The 19430-nt window shown below is 48.2% G+C and overlaps 1 protein-coding gene across 1 annotated transcript in view; it reads left to right on the forward strand.

Moving 5' to 3' along the window:
- Window positions 1-19430, forward strand: part of TLL2 (tolloid like 2) — a 96353-nt gene that overhangs the window by 49097 nt on the left and 27826 nt on the right. Inside the window, exons 5-10 of the mRNA XM_070431862.1 lie at window positions 1150-1267; window positions 4802-4980; window positions 5941-6046; window positions 9476-9600; window positions 11955-12070; window positions 17492-17594. Coding sequence (XP_070287963.1) covers window positions 1150-1267; window positions 4802-4980; window positions 5941-6046; window positions 9476-9600; window positions 11955-12070; window positions 17492-17594 — 747 coding nt within the window. The remainder of the gene's footprint in view (window positions 1-1149; window positions 1268-4801; window positions 4981-5940; window positions 6047-9475; window positions 9601-11954; window positions 12071-17491; window positions 17595-19430) is intronic.

Raw genomic sequence — 19430 nt, forward strand, 5'->3', positions numbered from 1 at the left:
TAGACTGGGGGCCTGCTGTTGGTTGGCTGAATTCAAGGTCACCCTAGAATTCAGATCCACCAACCTCTGTACTTACCAAACTATTCGTCTAGCTAGCCCCGCATTGCTTCTAGCAAAATAAAAATAGTCTTCATCTCTGATTGATAGATTTTGAAAACAATAATTATTCCCTATTTCTAACTAGCAGCCTGGAGTTAACAACTACTTTATTCTTACTCGTGACTTACTTAACTGTTTTATTTTTCAATACATTTCTAATCAAGGAAATATGAACACAGGTTCAGAGGAAGCATGAAATTCACCTGTTTTTAAAGGCTTTTTAGAAAAGTAGTTTCAAGGTTGCTCCAGAAAACACTGAACCCCATGCAAGGGTAGCAAGGATGCCCATGCAAATAGAATTTTTAGAGCACAGGGGAATGCCCTCCTATGGTTATAAAATAAAATGAGGGTGTGGAATGTTGTGCTGGTGAGCTACTTCAGAAGCCTAAAGTTTCCAAATTGGGTAACCTGTGTAAGATAATTTTTTGTAAGTTTAGAAAAGTACTTTCAACACAAAGGAAAAGCTGGGAAGCCTAGATAGCTTGAAAATCCATTTTCCCCTCTTCCATTTCACAAACGCCTACTCTCTATGCTTCGGTAATTCAGGGAAATTGTATTTATTCTTAGCAAGGTAAACCCGGATTCCTAGTACATTTCTACTCTGAGTCACCTGAACAAGTTTTTGTTGTTGTTGTTGTTGTTTGTTTGTTTGTTTGTTTGTTTTTAATCATTGGCACAAGCTGTGTTGTAAGCCAGCATGCATTAACCCCTAGAGTGCCGGGGAGTGCGATCTCACTCCTCCTGTCTTTCACCAAAAGTGCCAGGAGCGCTATCAAAGCTTCGAAATGGCATCCAGTTCTAAGTCTGCTTTTATTAGTGATGATGATATTACTAAATATGTCAATGTAGTAAAGGTTTCCTTAAGTTTTTGAATATGTAACTTCATTTCCTTGCGATTCATAATTTTTTCCCCTAAACTGCTGTAAAATCAGCAAAAATGCCTTGGCAATTTTAGCATAGTTCCTAGGATATTGGTTGGCACTCAAAGGGTTAAAGCATCTGAGGAAAGAGCCATGAGTGAAGTGATGGGCACTTGCCTTGTCGTTTCAGGAAGCCAGAGGGCCATTTTTAAGCAGGCTATGAGGCACTGGGAGAAGCACACCTGTGTGACCTTCGTAGAGAGGACGGACGAAGAAAGCTTTATTGTGTTCAGTTACAGAACCTGTGGGTGAGTAAACGAAAGCTTGGCCACCTTGGTGGAATCAGGGGCAGACGAAGCTGATGGCTCACGAGTCTTGAATTTTCTCTATAAAACCAAGTATTTCCAAGGAGCTATACTATATAGGAGCCCAGGGTTTGTCTGAAACTCCCCTTGCCCTGAATGATCTCACAGTCCAACGAGAAAGCAGGTGGGTCCAGAGGGAGACTCCAGAAAGACAAGGGGTCTGGATGCTCTGCTACGGGAGCAATGGAAGGAACTGGGGGGGGGGGGGGGGGGGGGGGAGTTTCATATGGGGAAGTGATTCTGAACCAATTTGGCATCCGTGACCCCACTGAGAACCTGATGGATGTAAATACGTGTAAAATTGTGCATGTAATTTCATGAGCTTATGGATTTCCTCAGGAAAACACAACAAATAACAAGATAACTGGATTATGCCTACATTTATCCGTTATGCCAATAAATGTCAGTGTGATATATTCAGTTACTGACAGAAAAAGGTTCTCCTATTGGCTTCAAAAACTTAAACCTAACTACATGCTGTATATATGAGATAACTACTGAAGGAAATGACCCAGGAAGATTTAAAAATAAAAAGAAAGAAGGCATACAGGCAAATGCTAAGAAAAAGAAAGCTGGGATCACAAGTTTTGTTATAGACAAAGCATTTTTTGTTTTGTTTTAAGTGTTAAAAAAAAAGTTGAGACTTTATAATGAGAAAGGGTACAAGCTCCGGTGAGAATATAACTGTCATAAATCTTTATGTACCAAATAGCACAGCATTAAGAGTCATAAAATAAGCCCCAGGGAACTCAAGGGGAGATTGACAGAAACACGACCAACAGGGGACTTTACTTCATTTCTGTCAATGCACATAGATCACTGTCAAGTTGACCAAAAAACAAGTAGAGATTTATAGAGAACTATAAAAATATAATTAATAGAGTTATTTCTATGGGTATACTAGATTCTATAACCTGATAACACATCTTTTTTAAAGTGGCTATTGAGCTCTTGTTGACATTGTCCATCTATTAAGCATTAAGAATAGCTCAATGAATTCTAAAAGGAAGAAATCCCATTTATTCTCCAATTGCAAAGCAATGATACTGGAAATACCAAACATAATAACAAAAAATAAAATAAACTCCCCTGCATTACCTGGTAAATTAAAGATCACCCTCCCCCCCAACTCTTTTTTTTTTTTTTTTTTTTTTAATATATATTTTATTGATTTTTTTACAGAGAGGAAGGGAGAGAGATAGAGAGTTAGAAACATCGATGAGAGAGAAACATCGACCAGCTGCCTCCTGCACACCTCCCACCGGGGATGTGCCCGCAACCAAGGTACATGCCCTTGACCGGAATCGAACCTGGGACCCTTAAGTCCGCAGGCCGACGCTCTATCCACTGAGCCAAACCGGTTTGGCGTCCCCCCCAACTCTTAAATCATAAAGAAATCAGGATTAAAATTACAAGATGTCTAGATAATGAGTGGTCGGCAAACTGCGGCTCTCGAGCCACGCGCAGCTCTTTGGCCCCTTGAGTGTGGCTCTTCCTAAGCCTTAGGAGTACCCTGATTAAGTTAATAACAATGTACCTACCTATATAGTTTAAGTTTAAAAAATTTGGCTCTCAAAAGAAATTTCAATCGTTGTACTGTTGATATTTGGCTCTGTTGACTAATGAGTTTGCCGACCACTGGCCCTAGTTCAGCATTAAAGAGATATGGCTAATTCTGGTTGAGTAATTCAGTTGGTTAGAGCATCATCCCCATATGCCACGGTTGCAGGTTCAATCCTCAGTCAGGGCACATACAGGAATCAACCATGAGTGTGTAAATAATTAGAACAACAAATCTCTCTCTCTCTCTCTCTCTCTCTCTCTCTCTCTCTCTCTTCCCCCCCCCTTCTCCCTCTCTCTCTCTCTCTCAAAGAGTAAGTTAGAAATTGAAAAATTGAGGGAAAACACTCCCTCAAAGCACCAAATGTAGAATTTTACAGATGAATTCTTTGAAACCTTCAAGAAACAGATTATTCTGGTACTATTTAAGCTTTTTGGAGCATAGAAAAAGAAGAACAGTTCTTTCCAGCTTACTTTTAAGGAACTATCAAAGCATTGCTACCCAAAAGTGACAAAGATAGTACCCAAAAAGAGAAAATTATAGACTCATCTGACCAAAATGGCCATGCCAAATCCTAACTAAAAAGTGAGCACGAAGTGTGCAGCAGTATGACAATAGAAGAGTGGGCTGCCAAGAAGGTGTATCTAAGGAATGCAAGGCTAGTTCAACATTAGGAAACCTGTTTTCATGATTCACCATATTGATAGGGCAAAGGAAAGAAGCCATATTCATATCTCAGTAGACGCTAAAGAAGCATCATCTGCACAATTCAACATGCATTTTTTGTTCTTGTTTTTTTAAAAATATTTTGTATTGATTTCAGAGAGGAAGGGAGAGAGAAAGAGAGAGAAACATCAATGATGAGAGAGAATCACTGATCGGCTGCCTCCTGCATAACCCCCACTGGGGATCAAGCCCACAACCCGGGCATGCGTCCTTGACTGGAATCGAACCCGAGACACCTCAGTCCGCAGACTGATGCTCTATCCACTGAGCCACACCAGCTAGGATAAGGGGTTTTGTTTTTAAAAAGTAGCCAACGTAGCATAGGAATATATATCAAGGATAGATCTTTGACTTACTATATATATATCCTATTTAATAAAAGCCTAATATGCTAAGTGTCCGACCATTTGTTCGAACGTTCGACCGGTTGCTATGATGTGCACTGACCACCAGGGGGCAGATGCTCTGACCAGTGGGTTAGCTTGCTGCTGGGGTCCAGCTGATCAGGACTGGGCGAGACGGGCTGGACATGCCCTGGAGCCCTCCCTCGGTCCCTCCCCAGCCCTGATGGTGCACCGGTGGGGTCGCTCGGCCTGCCCTGCACCCTCTCGCAATGTGGGACTCCGCAGGGGATGTCGGAGAGCCGGTTTCAGCCTGATCCTTGCAGGCCAGGCTGAGGGACCCCACCAGTACATGAATTCGTGCACCAGGCCTCTAGTATATATATAATCTGCATGGTGAGGTAATGGCTATTTTAATTTTTTGTTTTATACCTTTCTATGTTAGGAATAATGATAAATATTACCTGAAAAAATCATTGTGACCAGAAGGAGAGTCATCCCTAAGGCTCTTCTGATAACAGTACCAAGATGCATCTTTACAGAAGTGCAGCTGCCTCCTTTCCCATCTCTTTTCCTCATCATCAGTGATGGTCCAGCCAAGACTCAGAGTGGAAGGGTGGGGGAGTGTATGTGCTTTATTCCAGGGAGAGAGGCCATGAATTTTCAAGAGGGTCCATGAGCACCAGAAAGGTCAAGAACTTTTGGAGGTTATTTCTGTATTGGGAGGAAAGTTGCACAATGAGAGAACGTTCAGCTCTGAAATTGTGTTTCTTTTAGACCCCGCACACGCACACATTACACCCTTGCTGTTCCCTGACCTGCTGATTTGGGTATTTCTGCACTGTCCAGCTGTTGCTCCTATGTTGGGCGCCGAGGAGGAGGCCCACAAGCCATATCCATTGGGAAAAACTGTGACAAGTTTGGCATTGTGGCTCACGAGCTGGGCCATGTGGTTGGGTTCTGGCATGAACACACCCGGCCAGACAGAGACCAGCATGTCACCATCATCAGAGAAAACATCCAGCCAGGTAAGGCGCCTGTGTGGAGTCTGGGAGTTAAAGGCCAGGAAGGTAGCATCCCTGGGGTCAGGCAGGAGTGAAGGAGAGAGGGTTTGCTGGGAGCTGACCAGAGCTCATTTCTAAATACTAAGGCAGGGACTCCACTATGCAGGCTTTTGCCACCAGCCTGTCGCTGTCCCTGTGTCACCTTTCCTGGGAGGTCACCTGTTATAGCTTGTAGGTTAGAGCAGAAGCAGAATGACTTTCCATGTTGTAAATGTCAATGAAATCTAATTCCGTTTCCTAAAAGGAACAGAACCGACCACAACACTGTTGCTGAATCAAAGCTAAGCCAAAAAAAGAGTTCTGGTTGCTTTTATAAGAGTCATTTTTGCTGACTTAGGCAACCCATCCTTTTGAAACTGAAATACAATTGGGACATGAGTACAAATAAAAATAATATTTCTGCCCAGAAACATTCTGCCCCAAGGCAGATAAAGTGTCTAGATTTGAAAAAATACCTTCTCAGTGTTAAATAATTTTATATAGAAGTTCACATTAACTGTGACAGTATCTGGTTGAAGAATATGGTTGCTTGAAAAATGTTTTCGAGAGTCTGAATCGTGAACTGTTTGGGATTGAACTGAACTCTGACTTGTTTTCTTTTGTTCCTTCAGTAGCAAGAGCAGAGTCCCCCCCCTCCCACCCCAATCAGGTTGATAACTAACCTGTCTGCAAACTTAGTGTAAGAGTTTGGAGTGGCATTTGGGGAGAGGTGTTGGGTAGTGGGGTTGAGAGGATGTCGGGCTTATTCTGAGTTTCAAATTTCCAATCTTAAAAGCAGCTACAAGAACCACCACCAAGATGGTTATTTGACTGCTCGGGCTGACAGAGCTTTCGGAAGTCGCTATGGGCCCCCCTTCCCCCCTCTGCCTCCTTTCAGGTGCCTGCCTTGCTTTTCAAAGGCCTTAACAGAGTGTTGTGTCACAGGTCAGGAGTATAATTTCTTAAAAATGGAAGCTGGGGAAGTGAGCTCTCTCGGAGAGACGTACGACTTTGACAGCATCATGCACTACGCCCGGAACACCTTCTCAAGGTCGGAACCTATGCTTCGCCTCGTCTGTTTTATTGTGCCTGCCGCAGGCTTGGGTCGGATTCCTGGAGGTCTGCAGAGAGCGGGTCTCCGCATGCTCCTCGCACGGTTGGTGTGTCTGTCCTTGAAATACAGTGGCCTCTGGGCTGCAGTGAAATATAATCTAATCAGGCTCCTTCTAATAAGACTGAATCCCATTGTGAAGTGGGTGTTCCATCATGCCTAGTGTCACAAGCAGCAAACTGGAAAAGGGACATTATCGAGAGGCTGGCTGCCCTCATAACCGAGAGGCTCTGTGTCACATTTCCAGTGGGTCGGGGGGTCTTCTAAAGCAGCAGCCACCAACCGGTGGTCCGTGGACCCCTGGTGGTCCGTGAGGTCCGAAAGGTTGGCGACCGCTGTTCTAAAGCCTGACCTTGAAGTAGGCACGGAGGCGTTTCCCGGTTCTCCTCAAGGAGTCTAGGTCTACTGGAAGCTAGATGGTGTCAGAGCTGGGAGGGTGCTAAATCATGGCTTCATTTCAGAGGTGAAGAAGGTGAGGCTCCAGCCAACTCGAGGGCACACAGGTCACTGGGGTTGGCGTGAAAACAAAGATTCAGGTCTCCTGGCTGGTGGTCACACACGATGGTAGCTGAGATCCCCAAGTACAGCCGGACCCATTCTTTACGGGAGGTGTTGGCAGGATCTGTTTTGATGAGTTAGTGTTGTGCTGAACCAGGTGCTAAATATTTTCAATACTGCCCTGGCATCTAGGCCATCCCACTATTCTGTATATAGAAGTGCTCCCTGCCCCCAGAGGAGGTCCCTCAAAACCTCAGTGTCCAAACCGGGCGGAGGGAGACTCAGATTTCCATATGGCAATGAATGAGGCCATATCTGTCCGTCCTTCACCCATCTGTACAAGGATAAATGTATGATAATAAATAATAGATAAATTATAAAGCAATACAAAGAGTTATGACAGCTACAGAAACAAGACCCAAGTGACCAGCTTCTTTCTCACTTGGACCAACTTGACACTGGTTCCCTCATGAAATCAGTGCTTTGTCTCCACTTGGCAGCCCTACAGCCCCTGGGGCTGATGTAATGTGGCCCAACTGGTCCCTGCTCCATTTCCCAAACCTCCTGGCCACCCAGGGCCCAACACCCAAGCATCCTTCACTCTGATCTCTGATCCTCCGAGAAGCTACTGGCCTTTCCACTCCGTGGGAGCTTAGAGTTCCTTAAGGACAAGCTGGCAGAACTCACATGACATCACTTCTCTCACATTTTATTGGCCAGAGCAAGTGACAGAGCCGGCCCAGATTCGAGTGATGGAAAAATAGATACTACCTCTAAATATGGGGAGTGGCAACTTCAAGTTGCAAAGGGATATCGGGAGGCATAATTCATTATTTTAACAGTCAGCCACAACTACCTTCTCACCTCTGCACCAGTGTTCACAGTGGTTCTGGCAAATCTATTTCACAGCAAGTAGATGCCTGCCTTGCCCTGCCTGCAGTTTTCTGCATGGATCTTCAGAAAGCTCCTTTGTTCAGTGGGATGTTTATCAGTGGCATCCTTTTTTTAAATTATTGATTTCAGGGAGGAAGGGAAAGAGAGAGAGAGATAGAAACATCAATGATGAGAGAGAATCATTGATTGGTTGCCTCCTGCACGCCTCCTACTGGGGATCGAGCCCGCAACCCAGGCATGTGCCCTTGACCAGAATCGAACCTGGGACCCTTCAGTCCACAGGCTGACGCTCTATCCACTGAGCCAAACCAGCTAGGGCTATCAATGTCATCCTTACTGGTGGACTTTCCTGCCCACTTTTTGTCAAAGTTTCCCACTCCTTAACTCCCTGTCATTACTTCTGCTCACATGTCCCCTGTAAAAGAGCAGAAAATGGTCCACAGAACATTTACTCACCTGGGAGGCAAATGCTATTCCTGCTGATGGGAAACCCAGTCTTCGTGTGTCTTGACGACTGAGCTGTCTTCTTCCAACTTTATTCCCTTGAGTTTATTGCAGCTCCCCCCCTCCCCTTGGTTGGACCGGGGCTGTGGGTAGTGGTGTCTTTGGAGGACTTGTGGGGCGAGGGTCCAGGAGATAAGGAGACAGTTCTCTGGTACAGTGTTGTCTTTGTTTGGAGGATTCTGAGAGGACAGTTTTATTCCCTAAGGCAGTGGTCGGCAAACTCATTAGTCAACAGAACCAAATATCAACAGTACAACGATTGAAATTTCTTTTGAGAGCCAAATTTTTTAAACTTAAACTATATAGGTAGGTACATTGTTATTAACTTAATTAGGGTACTCCTAAGGCTTAGGAAGAGCCACACTCAAGGGGCCAAAGAGCCGCATGTGGCTCGCGAGCCACAGTTTGCCGACCACGGCCCTAAGGCATCTGCCAAACCCTTTCTTAGTTTAGCAGAATGCCAATGCTAAGAGTTGTCCTACATAAAAGGGGGAAGGCATTACTACAGTGGTTTACACAGGGGACGTCTCTTGTTGTAAACATCTTCCAGAACCCACCACCTTGCTGGCGGCTCAGGATGTGCTGGAGTGGGGATGGGATAGGGGTGGGGAAGGGGAGGGCTCAGGCAGGGGGTACACTAAAGCATGAAGCTGTGCATAGGGCCTGTACTCAGCTGGGCATCCTGGTATCCTGGCATCCACTTGTCTGTTTTGGTCATTTTAGACTTTATTTCCATGGGAGTAGAAGACATTAATGTTAAAAGGAATGGCTGAGACCATCGAGGCCAATCTCTTATTGTTCAGAGAAGTAAACTGCGGCTCAGAGAGGGGAGGGGACTTGTCCGAGCTCACTCGGGTGGCAGAGCCAGGCCTTACATAGAAATCTCTAGGTCCGGGCTCTCTTGAGTACCCCTAGTTCTCTGCATTCACTCATCTCACTTTCTATCTGATTACCCCTCTTGCCCAGGAGTCCCCAAATTCCAGTCCCCATTTTTACCAGCTCATATAGCACTTCCTGACCAGCCCCTGGCAGTCTCACATTGTACAGGTTCCCATGAGCTCTCGCAGCCTCTCCAAGACTTGTCCGTGCTCAGCACTGCCCATTGCACAGCTCCAGGGGGAACCGCTCGCATCATCATCTCTCTGAAGGGTGTTCCCTGCAGTTTTGAGCGTGGTGGCCCTGGGGCCTGAACCTGTAAAGTGCTTTGTGGGAATGTTCAATAAACATCAGTAAGGGAAGCCCTTCGGCCACTGGGCTAGGGCATATTTTTAAACTTGGCAGAGTCATTTTCCCATTCGAAAGGGAGCAGGCAGCTGATGAAACGGAATGCTCAAATGCCAGCACACGAGCTGCGCAGGGAGGAGGAATGTCGATGGGGTTATGGGCAAGGGAATGAAGACTGTAAATCCCAGCGCGGTCCCTGACAGCCCTGACTTTTCTTTCTCCTTCTCTCGCTTTCTGTCCCTCCTGCAGAGGGGTTTTCTTAGACACCATCCTCCCCCGCCGAGACGACAGTGGCGTCAGGCCAACCATTGGCCAGCGCGTGCGGCTCAGTCAGGGAGACATCGCTCAAGCCAGGAAGCTGTACAAGTGCCCAGGTAACTGAGCCCTGGGAGTCCCAGGGCCCCCAGAGCGTCCCCAAGCACGACTCCACTGCCCTTTGCAAACATTCTCCTTGGCTGGGAAAACAACTTGGGGAACCTGGAGGGACGACCTCTGGCAGCTGTGATTCCTAATGTGCTGCTGTTGGGAGGTGTGGGGTGGTATAGAAAGCCCAGAGGGTGAGGTGGTTGCCCGCAGCGAGGTGAAGAGTAGGCCTGGAGCCCACAGCTTAACTTGTGGGACGCTGCAGAGCTCTGGCAAAGCCTGATGTTCAGAAGAGGAAGGAGGCATCGTAGAACCACAGTGCACCCTGTAACGGCAAAGGCGCCTCTCCTTTCTATGGGAGTAAAGGGTGTGTTTTGGCAAAACAAGAGGCAGTGGTGTTGCAGGAAGACCAAGCATGAAGGAGAATGCTTTGGAAGGAGGGAGTCAGCTCCCCAAACCCTGGGAGGTGGAGGGGCCTCAGTGCTGTAAATGAGGTCTTTGCTGTGGTCTTGGGGCTCTCCTAGCCGACCAGGGTGCTGGCCCGTGGCCCCCCAGTCTGCCATTGAAGTCTGGGCAGTACACTGGGTTCTGAGCAGATGCCCACTTCTCTGCCAGTTCAGAAGCCTGCTCCCCTTGAACTTGCCCTCTTGTTTGCCTTTTGTCCCCTTGACTTCAGCATCATCAAACCCCCTGCTGCCTTGGGTGGGGGGGGGGGAGGGGGGTGACCTCACATCAACCCCTTTAAACTGCTGAACTTGAATGCAAAGCATTGGCTACCACAGCCACGTTTTTACCACTGATGGGACAATGCATTGCAGCTTTGGGGGTGGAAAAAGGAAACTCCATTACCAACAGGTCCGGTTACTTTTTTCAACCCCCAAGACCAAGCACACAGTTGATCATGGGACAGAATATTTGAAATAGGGACCATCCTAGAATATCTGGGTTATCACATCGCCCTAAGCAGCGGGGTCACGGGGGCTTTGCTCCATCATGAACCTCTAGGAAATATGTTCAGCCAGCTATTAGTCATCTGGGGGTGCATTAGGGCTGCAGCACAGGACACACATATCATGTATCCCTGCTGGATTGAAAGAGAAACCTTATAGCATTCCCTGGGAAATGCCATCGTATTTATTTAGTTATAATGTATATGCCTCTTACTTCCCAAAAGGATTCGAGGCAGCTGGTAAATACCGCGGAGCCATACAGTAACGTATCTGTTCCCGCAGAATGTTGATGATTATTCTGAAATAATTTCCATAGAGCCCTCGGGGGTGGTGACTGCCAGGCATAATCCTCGTGATGCCTGGCAGTTGTTCGGTAACATGATATTGAAGCCCCGCTATCCAGGACTTCCTGAGGTGAGGATGGGCCGCCCTCCAGCTACCCCTTCCTGCAGCTCCAAAGACGGCAGCTCCCAGGAGTTTCAAGTAGTAGCTGAAAGCAAGAGTGGTTGCTGTGCAGAGTCTGAATTGCACTCAGGAAAATATGCAGAAGGAGCTTCTATCCCACGTTTTGGGGGTGGCCCCCTAAGAGCAGGGGCCCCCAGCAACCCAGTGGCTATGTCTTTGGGATCTGAGCCCGGGGAGTCAGGGGAATATGAAACCTGCAGTGTCCAAGCTTCCTCATACAGGTATGAGGACAAATTAGGGAAATATTTTCACATACATAAGGACTAGGCTTTAGACTCATGGCCCAGCAACCCTGAAACATTCAAGACCAGGATGGCCTCTTGTAGAGGGTTCCTACTTCCCGGGCCTCTGGTCATTTTTTTCCCCTGTTTTCTTGACTATTTGGTAGCTCATTTGGAGGTGGGAAGCAGGAAAAGAAGAGGCAAGGTTGAAGCTAATTGCTGATAGGAGTTTCAAAGCTTTTTTTCTTTTTGGGTTATCTACTTGGGCTTTCATATCCTTTCTGCCACAGACATTGTTATTGGCAATTGCAAGACTGCTGTGTGGGGAGCACTCACCATGTGCCAAGCGTCAAGCTGATCCAGTTCATTTAATGCAGATGAGTTCATTAACCTTTTGGGCAGGCCACACCCATTTAACAGATAAGAAAACTGAGGCTACCACCACACATTCTGCTGGAGAGCTGAGATTTAAACCCAGCTCTAGGCATATTCAATCCTGAGAGTCTCAGAAGTATTCCTGGGGTGTTCCTTTTTGGTGCCCAGACTCTATTTTCACTTTTATTAGCCGGGAAGATGCCAGTGGTCCTGGCACACTTCTTGCCAATGCGTTCTGAAAGCTGTGGCTAGTAAAGGGGTGTGTCTGCTCGGCAGCCCTGTAGAGGGCGCTCTGAGGTGGAGAGTGTGTGTGTGTGTGAGTGCCTGAATCTGTTTGTCCTTTTGCTTGTGCAGCATGTGGGGAGACCCTGCAGGACACAACGGGGAACTTCTCTGCACCTGGCTTTCCAAACGGCTACCCTTCTTATTCCCACTGCGTCTGGAGGATATCGGTCACTCCAGGGGAAAAGGTAGGAACCTCAGGAAATGACCTAACAGCCTTTGAGTTGGGTGACGTGTGAGGAGTTATTATTAACGGGAGTAATAACGGCTGTTATGCTGTGGGCACCCACTGTGCACCAGGCGCAGTGCTAGCTTGCCTAATGTTATTTCCTTCTGGACTTTTCAGCCAGCCTCCCTCGTACAGATGGAAGCCTATACACTAAATGTCCATACGAGGCATAAATCAAGCCCACAGTGTGTAAAACAAAGTAGGTCCTATCCTTTTACCTTGATAAGTGCACTGTCAGAATGCCCTGGGAGGTGAGGAGCCAATTGAGAATGTCTCAAAGTGCTGCTCTGGCAGGTGGCAATATGGGGAGAGCTAGACACCAACCCACAGCTGCCCTCTCCTCCTCCCAGCCCCAGTCCCATCTCAGGAGCACCCAGGGTGACCCGTCAGCCCACACACCTGAGCACCCTTCACTGCTGCCTTGCAAATAGCCATTGCTTGGCTGCCCCTGCAGTGGAAGTGGACTGCCCAGGTGTGCTGTCTTCCCCCCGGGAGGATGGATCCAGGGCAGAGGTCCTTGCATGTCCTGGAAGTGGACTCAGGGGCTGTTTGGACAGGGAATCCCGGGATTCTGAGCTCCTGGTGTGAGGTCTAGAAGCTGGGCAAGTTCTAGGTGGGCATGTTCCTTTAGCTCTGAAGACCATGCCTTTTGAGAGCTAAGCCCAGGGCAGGGGCCACTTTTGCCCTCGTCCAAGAGGGTATGTTCATGACCCTACTGCAATGTGCATTTCCATATACCCACTATATGGACATGCAATCTGAGGCTCAGACCTTTTATAAATTACCCAAATTCACAGTAAGATATAGAAATGAGGACTGGGCCTCCACAGTTCGAAACAAGTTTTCTACATGACACCTCTCTACAGTTCAACTTATCTCAAAACAGATGCAGCTGTCTTGGAAATGTTTGCTCTGTCATACCTGTCGTAGCTTGTCTCACAAATCATAATGCTGGTTTATTGGGCTGCCCCCTTCTAAACTCATCGAGGACAGAGCTTGTTCACCTCCAGCACCTAACATAGCCCAACACTCAACATAACCCAGCACCCAACGTAACCCAGGGTACAGAGTCACACAATAAGTATTTGTTGAATGAACGTGTGGATAGACGAGTGGCTGAGAGAAAAACCTGCAGCTGGGGGTGCAGTGAGAGGTCTCGGAATTTTTCAGGTGCCCATAGCCAACTTACAAGTATTCCAAATTCATAACGTTAAAAGATGTTCATTGAAATGTCACTTTAAACATAGTGTGAAAACTAGAGAGAAATAATGGCTAGGCATGATTGGCAGCATTTTCTGTGTACTGTTTTTAGCATATTATGTAGAGTCCCTTTTTTAATCCTCACAAGTTCATGTGAAAGGTGCTGTTACCACACTCATTTTGCAGGTGAGGGAATGGACCTGCCCAAGGCTACCCAGTTTGTCGCAGAGTTGAGAGTTGAGCCCAGGCGCTGAGAGCCAGGATGCTTACCCATCTTCCTATATTATTCCACAAAAGGGACAGGCTAAGACATTTGAACAGGCATTCACACACACACACACACACACACACACACACACACTCACACTCACATGCACACACCCTTCCTCTGGCTCTAAGCATTAAGACATTGTGGTTGTCCTATTGAGCCTGAGAAACTCGAGACCTGTCCGCCTTGGGTGGATGTGCCATCCCTGTGCCTGTGGGGGTGGCAGCGGGAGGGAGGCAGGAAGGAGGAGGAGAAGGAGGAAGGGGTCTTGTAATCCCCAAATTGTTGAATTGCCCCTGCTCGCAGAGGATCTGTGATGTGTGTGAACTGTGTAAGATTTCGCCCAGCCTTAATTATTATTGCTAACTGGGGGCAGGGAGAATACATATCATTGAGATTCCTGCACCGATTATTTCAATTTCTGCTCACCCAGCCTTCCCCAGAGCTGCTGGTAATTAGCAAACTTGATTGATTCGCATTATCACCTCCTGTTCATCACCTCTTCCCCTATGGTCTTTATGGCTCACTAACATACTTAAAGTAATTAGCCTGAATAATTACCCCATTCATTCAGATCATGAATGTGTTACTGAGGAATTTGTAATAACATTTCCTTTCTGAAATTTTAAAAAACAATGGCTGCAGAACCGTATTGCAACCAGCTAGCAAGCACTCCTGAGCCAGTCCACTGGGATATAAGCACTGAGGGGGGATGCAAAGGGAGTGGAAGGCACAATTTCTGTCTTCAGGAGACTTAGAATTTAGTTAGGCTCCTCCACACCCCTGGGGAGCCTGATGTGATTGAAAGAGGAGCATTTGCTTGGCACCAGTATTGTTTTTTATTTTATTTTTGGTTAATTGTCACCTGAGGATATTTTTTCCATTGATTTTTAGAGAGAGTGGAAGGTGGGGAAGGAAGAAGGGAGAGAGAGGGAGAGAGAGGTACATTGATAAGAGAGAGACACATCAATCAGTTGCCTCCCACACACTCCCAGGTAGGGGTCAGGGATTGCACCTGCAATCCTGCAAGGTTTGTGGCCTTGACTGGAAATTGAACCTGAAACTCTTCTGTGCAGGGGCTGATGCTCTAACCACTGAGTAACCTGCCAGGGTGGCACCAATATTTTTTTAAGCTTCTGAGGTGATTCTATATGCAAGTAGGGTTGAGAACCACTGGTCTAGTGTCAAAGAGCAACATCTCTCTCTCTCTCTCTCTCTCTCTCTCTCTCTCTCACACACACACACACACACACACACACTACAACGCAGGAGAGGAGCTGGCCTGCTATTTTCTGGTGCTGACTCTTCATTTCCTAGGAGGGCTCAGGGCTTTGTGGACAAAGGCACTCCTCGTCCTGAGACCTGAACACTGGGTGTGAGGCATTGCCCATACACTCTTTGCACACCTGCTCCGGGACCACTGTGAGAAGGAGAGGGGAGAGTTCCAGAGAGGGAGAGGCCGTGTCCCTGTGGGTGTCAGAGAAGGACTCAGGGAGGGGGAGGGGCTCTTGAGCTGGGTCCGGGGAGGGTTCCGTTTGTGTAGCTATATTGGGGCGCACTGAGAGGTAAGGTCACCTATTAGGGTGGGCACTGGAGGTTCTGGAAGGTTAGCAGTGACTTTAATGTATGAGATGGGGACAGAGGGAGCCACTGACGTTTTCTGAGCAGAGGAGGGCTCTAGCAAACATGAGACAGAAGTGCAAGATGGGTCTAGAAGCCCTACTGTGCAGACTGGAGGTGGGCACAGCAGCAGGAGTGCAGGAATCCTCCCAGCAGGAGCGATGCAGGAAGAGCTGTTGAAGGGGCATGGAGACAGCCTTCAAGCAGGGGGCACAGACACCTTAAAGGAAAAGAGTCTGTCGGCATCGGGATAAACAATAGGGGAAAAGTAGAGAAAACACCAGGTGTTGCACCTGAGTGATGGTGTCGCCTCCAGACAGGAAAGCTGGAAGGGAGGTGCTTTGTGTTTTTTGTTGTTGTTTTTGTTTTTTAAAAAAATATTTTTATTGATTTCAGAGAGGAAGGGTGAGGGAGAGAGAGATAGAAACATCAATGATGAGAGAGAACCATTAATCGGCTGCCCCCGGCACACACCCCCGCCCCCCGGGAATGGGGCCCACAACCCAGGCATGTGCCCCTGACCGGAATCGAACCTGGGACCTTTCAGTCCACAGGCCGACACTCTATCCACTGAGCCAAACCAGCCAGGGCGGAAAGTGCTTTGTTTTGAGGTAGCCTCACCATTTCATGGGGAGTGAAGAAGACAAGAGCCAGCAGAGAAGAGAGACGGTGGAGAGAGGACCGGTTAGTGCGGCAAAACCAGAGAGGAGAGGCTCACAGCAGAGCGCCCACGGAGAACCAAGACGAATACTTAACAGTCTGTTCTATTTGGCCAACGGGGCCCTGGAACCTTTGCCCTGCAGCCCTCCAGCCCAGGGGTTTATTTGGAGACCAGAAACTGGGGCTGTTTGAATATAAATGAAAGTGGGAGGATGAAGATGCTAGAGAGAGTTGAACTGAGAGAGAGAAATGTTCCCCAGGTGGGAAAAGGAGTAGGGTCAGAGGTGCAGGGTCTGGAGCAGGGCTGCCCTCAGCGGGACCCTGCAGAGCAAGAAGACCTGAGAAATGATGGAGCAGGGACATGCTGAGCACGGGCCGGGACAACGTGAGGGCAGGGCTGGACGAGCCCCGGCTGCTCAGTGCAGGAGAAGGCACAGCAACCTGCACGGTGGGATCCATGGGGGTGATGGGAGCGGGGAAGTCTGAACTCTGGGCCATCTGCCAGCGGAGCCCTGAGCTGGAAGGTTGTGGTAGGGACCAGGGCCAGTTCATGGGAGCAGCGCCTGTGTGCAGGGTCACCCAGCCCCCTGCACTGGTGGGGACAGGGCGTCCACTGAATGGCCTCAGGATGCGCAGAAGAACTGGAACCTTCCTTTCCAGTCCAACTGATTCCCACCTCCCAGCCTTCGCTCCTTCTCCTTTCCCCTCTGCGTCCTCGTTCCAGACACACACACAGGGAACCGGGCTGGGTGTACATACAATGCAGTGCAGGTCTGCAGGCTTGTCCTTGCCTTTGCTCATGTCACCCCTCTCACCAGAATGATTTCACCCTACTCCTTGGCCCAGGGGACCCTTGTTCCCCTTAGCTTAAATGCCACCTCCTCCGAGAAGCCTTCTCCAGGGTCACCGGGCAGAATTCAGTTCTCTCTCCTTGGGCCTCCTCAGCACCCTTCCCATCTATTCCTCTCTTTGCAGCATTTATTCATGCTGTTCTAACTGGCTTGACACACCTGCCCTTCCCTCTCTGTCTGAGATCCCTAAAGGCAAGAACCCTGTCTTTCTGATCTTTCTGTCTCGATAGGCCAGCACAGACTGGCACACAGTAGGTGGAACGAATGAACGAGCGAGCGAGCGAACTGTAGGGAGGCTATTAGACACACCACACCTCAGAGGAGTGAGGTCATGGCCGAGGGGACATTGATCACAGAGGTGCTCAGATGCACTCGGGCTAACCCCAGGCCCTTTAGAATGATTGATGATGTTATAAGATCTCTTCGTATCTCTGAACTTCATCGACCCCTTGCCTCCTTCCGCATCCCCAGGCTCAGTGCGTCCTGGCCCGGCTTTAATGCATCTTGCTTTCTGTAAACCACCCTGTGACTTCAAAAGCTCGACGTATTCCCCCGACGGAACCGAAGGACCCATCTCCTCTGTTCACCCCCCATCCTGCTTAAGGTTTATTATTGAATGTCATGCGGTTTCCTGTGAGTGTGTTTTTGAGAGGACACTCGGTCTGTGGCCTAAGAGCTGTGTATGCTAAGGGGTAACGTGAGAACACCGGTATGCGAGATGAGGCTTTCAAAGCTCCTCAGGCTTTGTTGCCAAAACTCACTTTATGGTAACTCTTTACAGATCGTCTTAAACTTCACGTCCATGGATTTGTTTAAAAGCCGCCTGTGCTGGTACGATTACGTGGAGGTCCGGGATGGTTATTGGAGGAAGGCCCCCCTGTTGGGTGAGTTGACTTAAGAAAGCTTTGGGAGAGGAGCGATCGGATGTTCTGTGTGATGCTGTTAATGTTCGCAAGGGCCCATCCAGACGGAGTCACAGGAAGCTCTCGAGGGTGTGTGTCATTGTAAAACTCGGAACCTTCCATTTGGCCACACATGTTCAAAGCTTTTAAAACTGTGAATGCCCTTTGACCCGGCAATTCCACTTCTTGGAATTTGTCCTGGAGAACTAATTAAGGAAGTGTGCAAAGCTCTAGCTCCAGGGATGCTCACTGAAGCAGGAAGAATCGAAAACAATTTACATGTTCAACAGCAGGGGCTAGCAGAATAAATTATGATTCATTCTTTCAATGGAAAACTATCCAGCCATTAAAAACAAAGTTGGAGGTGACCCTTTCTTGATACAGAAAGGTGTTCATTCACATTGTTACACCAAAAGAGGTATGACACAATAGAATATGCAGTGGGATTCCATTCTAACAAAAAATACGTTTCTACGTCTATTATGCTGGCGCTGCAAACTCAGATGCCTTCAGAAATAAGGTGTAAAAGAGTGAAGAGGGGTTGGTATGGTTGGTATGATAAAACAAGGCGTGGAGCGGAGTGTGGCAAACTGAACAGTGGATATCCTGACCAGAGTTGCTTAAATCACTGTGTGGGCTGGATTCAACTGGAAGAAACCATCCTGTGATCTACAATGTGAATATCAAGTAGAATTATAAATATAAATAAATTATACAGAGTGGTTATTTCAGGATGATGGAGTATTTACTCTTATTGTTGTTCCTGGTTTAGCTCTACTTTCTAATTTTTCTTTAATGAGCATGTAGTAGTTTGGAGAGATGAACGTGCACAAACTCATACATGGAAAGGCAGCTCGGCCCCCTGAGTGAGAGGCAGTGGGCAGGGGGCATAAAGAAGAAGGTCAGTCCACTCGGGATTGGTCACCAGAAGAGAGCTGCCTGTGGGTGACCAGGGAAGATTAACGTCATAAGGAAGACCAAGGGCTTTGGTTCCCCGGGGGGTGGACATGAGGAATCCCCCAGGAATGGCAGCCGTGGTGGAGACAGAGAAGCAGATCGACACGGAGCTGTCCTCATGTTTAGAGTGGTCTGTAGGGTGGGCTTCTGGTCTGTAAGTCTAAGCTCTCGGTGAGAGCTTGGTCCTTGGCTTATGTTCATATGGACAGAAAGGCCACCGTGTTATGCTGTGAACTGCTTGGGAGTGAGCTGCTGTAGGGACAGCTGCCTAAGGTGGGAGCAGGAGAGAGAGAGAAGAGAGCGACGCTGGGGAGTTACACAGCCAGGCTGAGCCTGACTTCGTGTCCGATTCGGGAGTGGGTCAGAAGAGACGGAGCCGGAGGCTTTGGCTGGATCCCAGGGGGCCTGGCAGATTTTAGGCTTTGTATGACCAAGGGGTCTCAGCCAGGTCAGCTGCCATCTGGAAGAGCACACAAGCCCCCTCTGTCCAGAGGGCACGAGTTTAAATTCTTAGAGGTACAAATAGGTAGGAAGTTGTGTCCATGGGTGCTCTAGCAGGGAGCCAAGGCAGCCTCTGAGTGGGGGTACCAGGCTACCAACACAAGGAGGAATCAGGTAGTTAGCAGTCCAGGTAAGCAAGCCAAAAAAGGGATCCCCGGGCCACGCATAGACAGTGTGTGCACCGCAGGGCACACGGTCATGCCGCCCGAGGGCAGGTCGGAGGCTGTCTGCCCTGTGTTCCTGCCTCCTGTCTAGTGAGAGCAGACGTGATGTATGCTAGCAGCCGGAGGGAGGCACGGCTTTACCCGTCACACTGAATGGATGTGGCAAAACTACAAAGGCTGCATTCCTGGTGGCAGA

This window comes from Myotis yumanensis, unplaced genomic scaffold, assembly GCF_028538775.1.
Source record: "Myotis yumanensis isolate MYYU_CA2020_CCGP unplaced genomic scaffold, mMyoYum1.0.hap1 SCAF_13, whole genome shotgun sequence".
NCBI lineage: Eukaryota > Metazoa > Chordata > Mammalia > Chiroptera > Vespertilionidae > Myotis > Myotis yumanensis.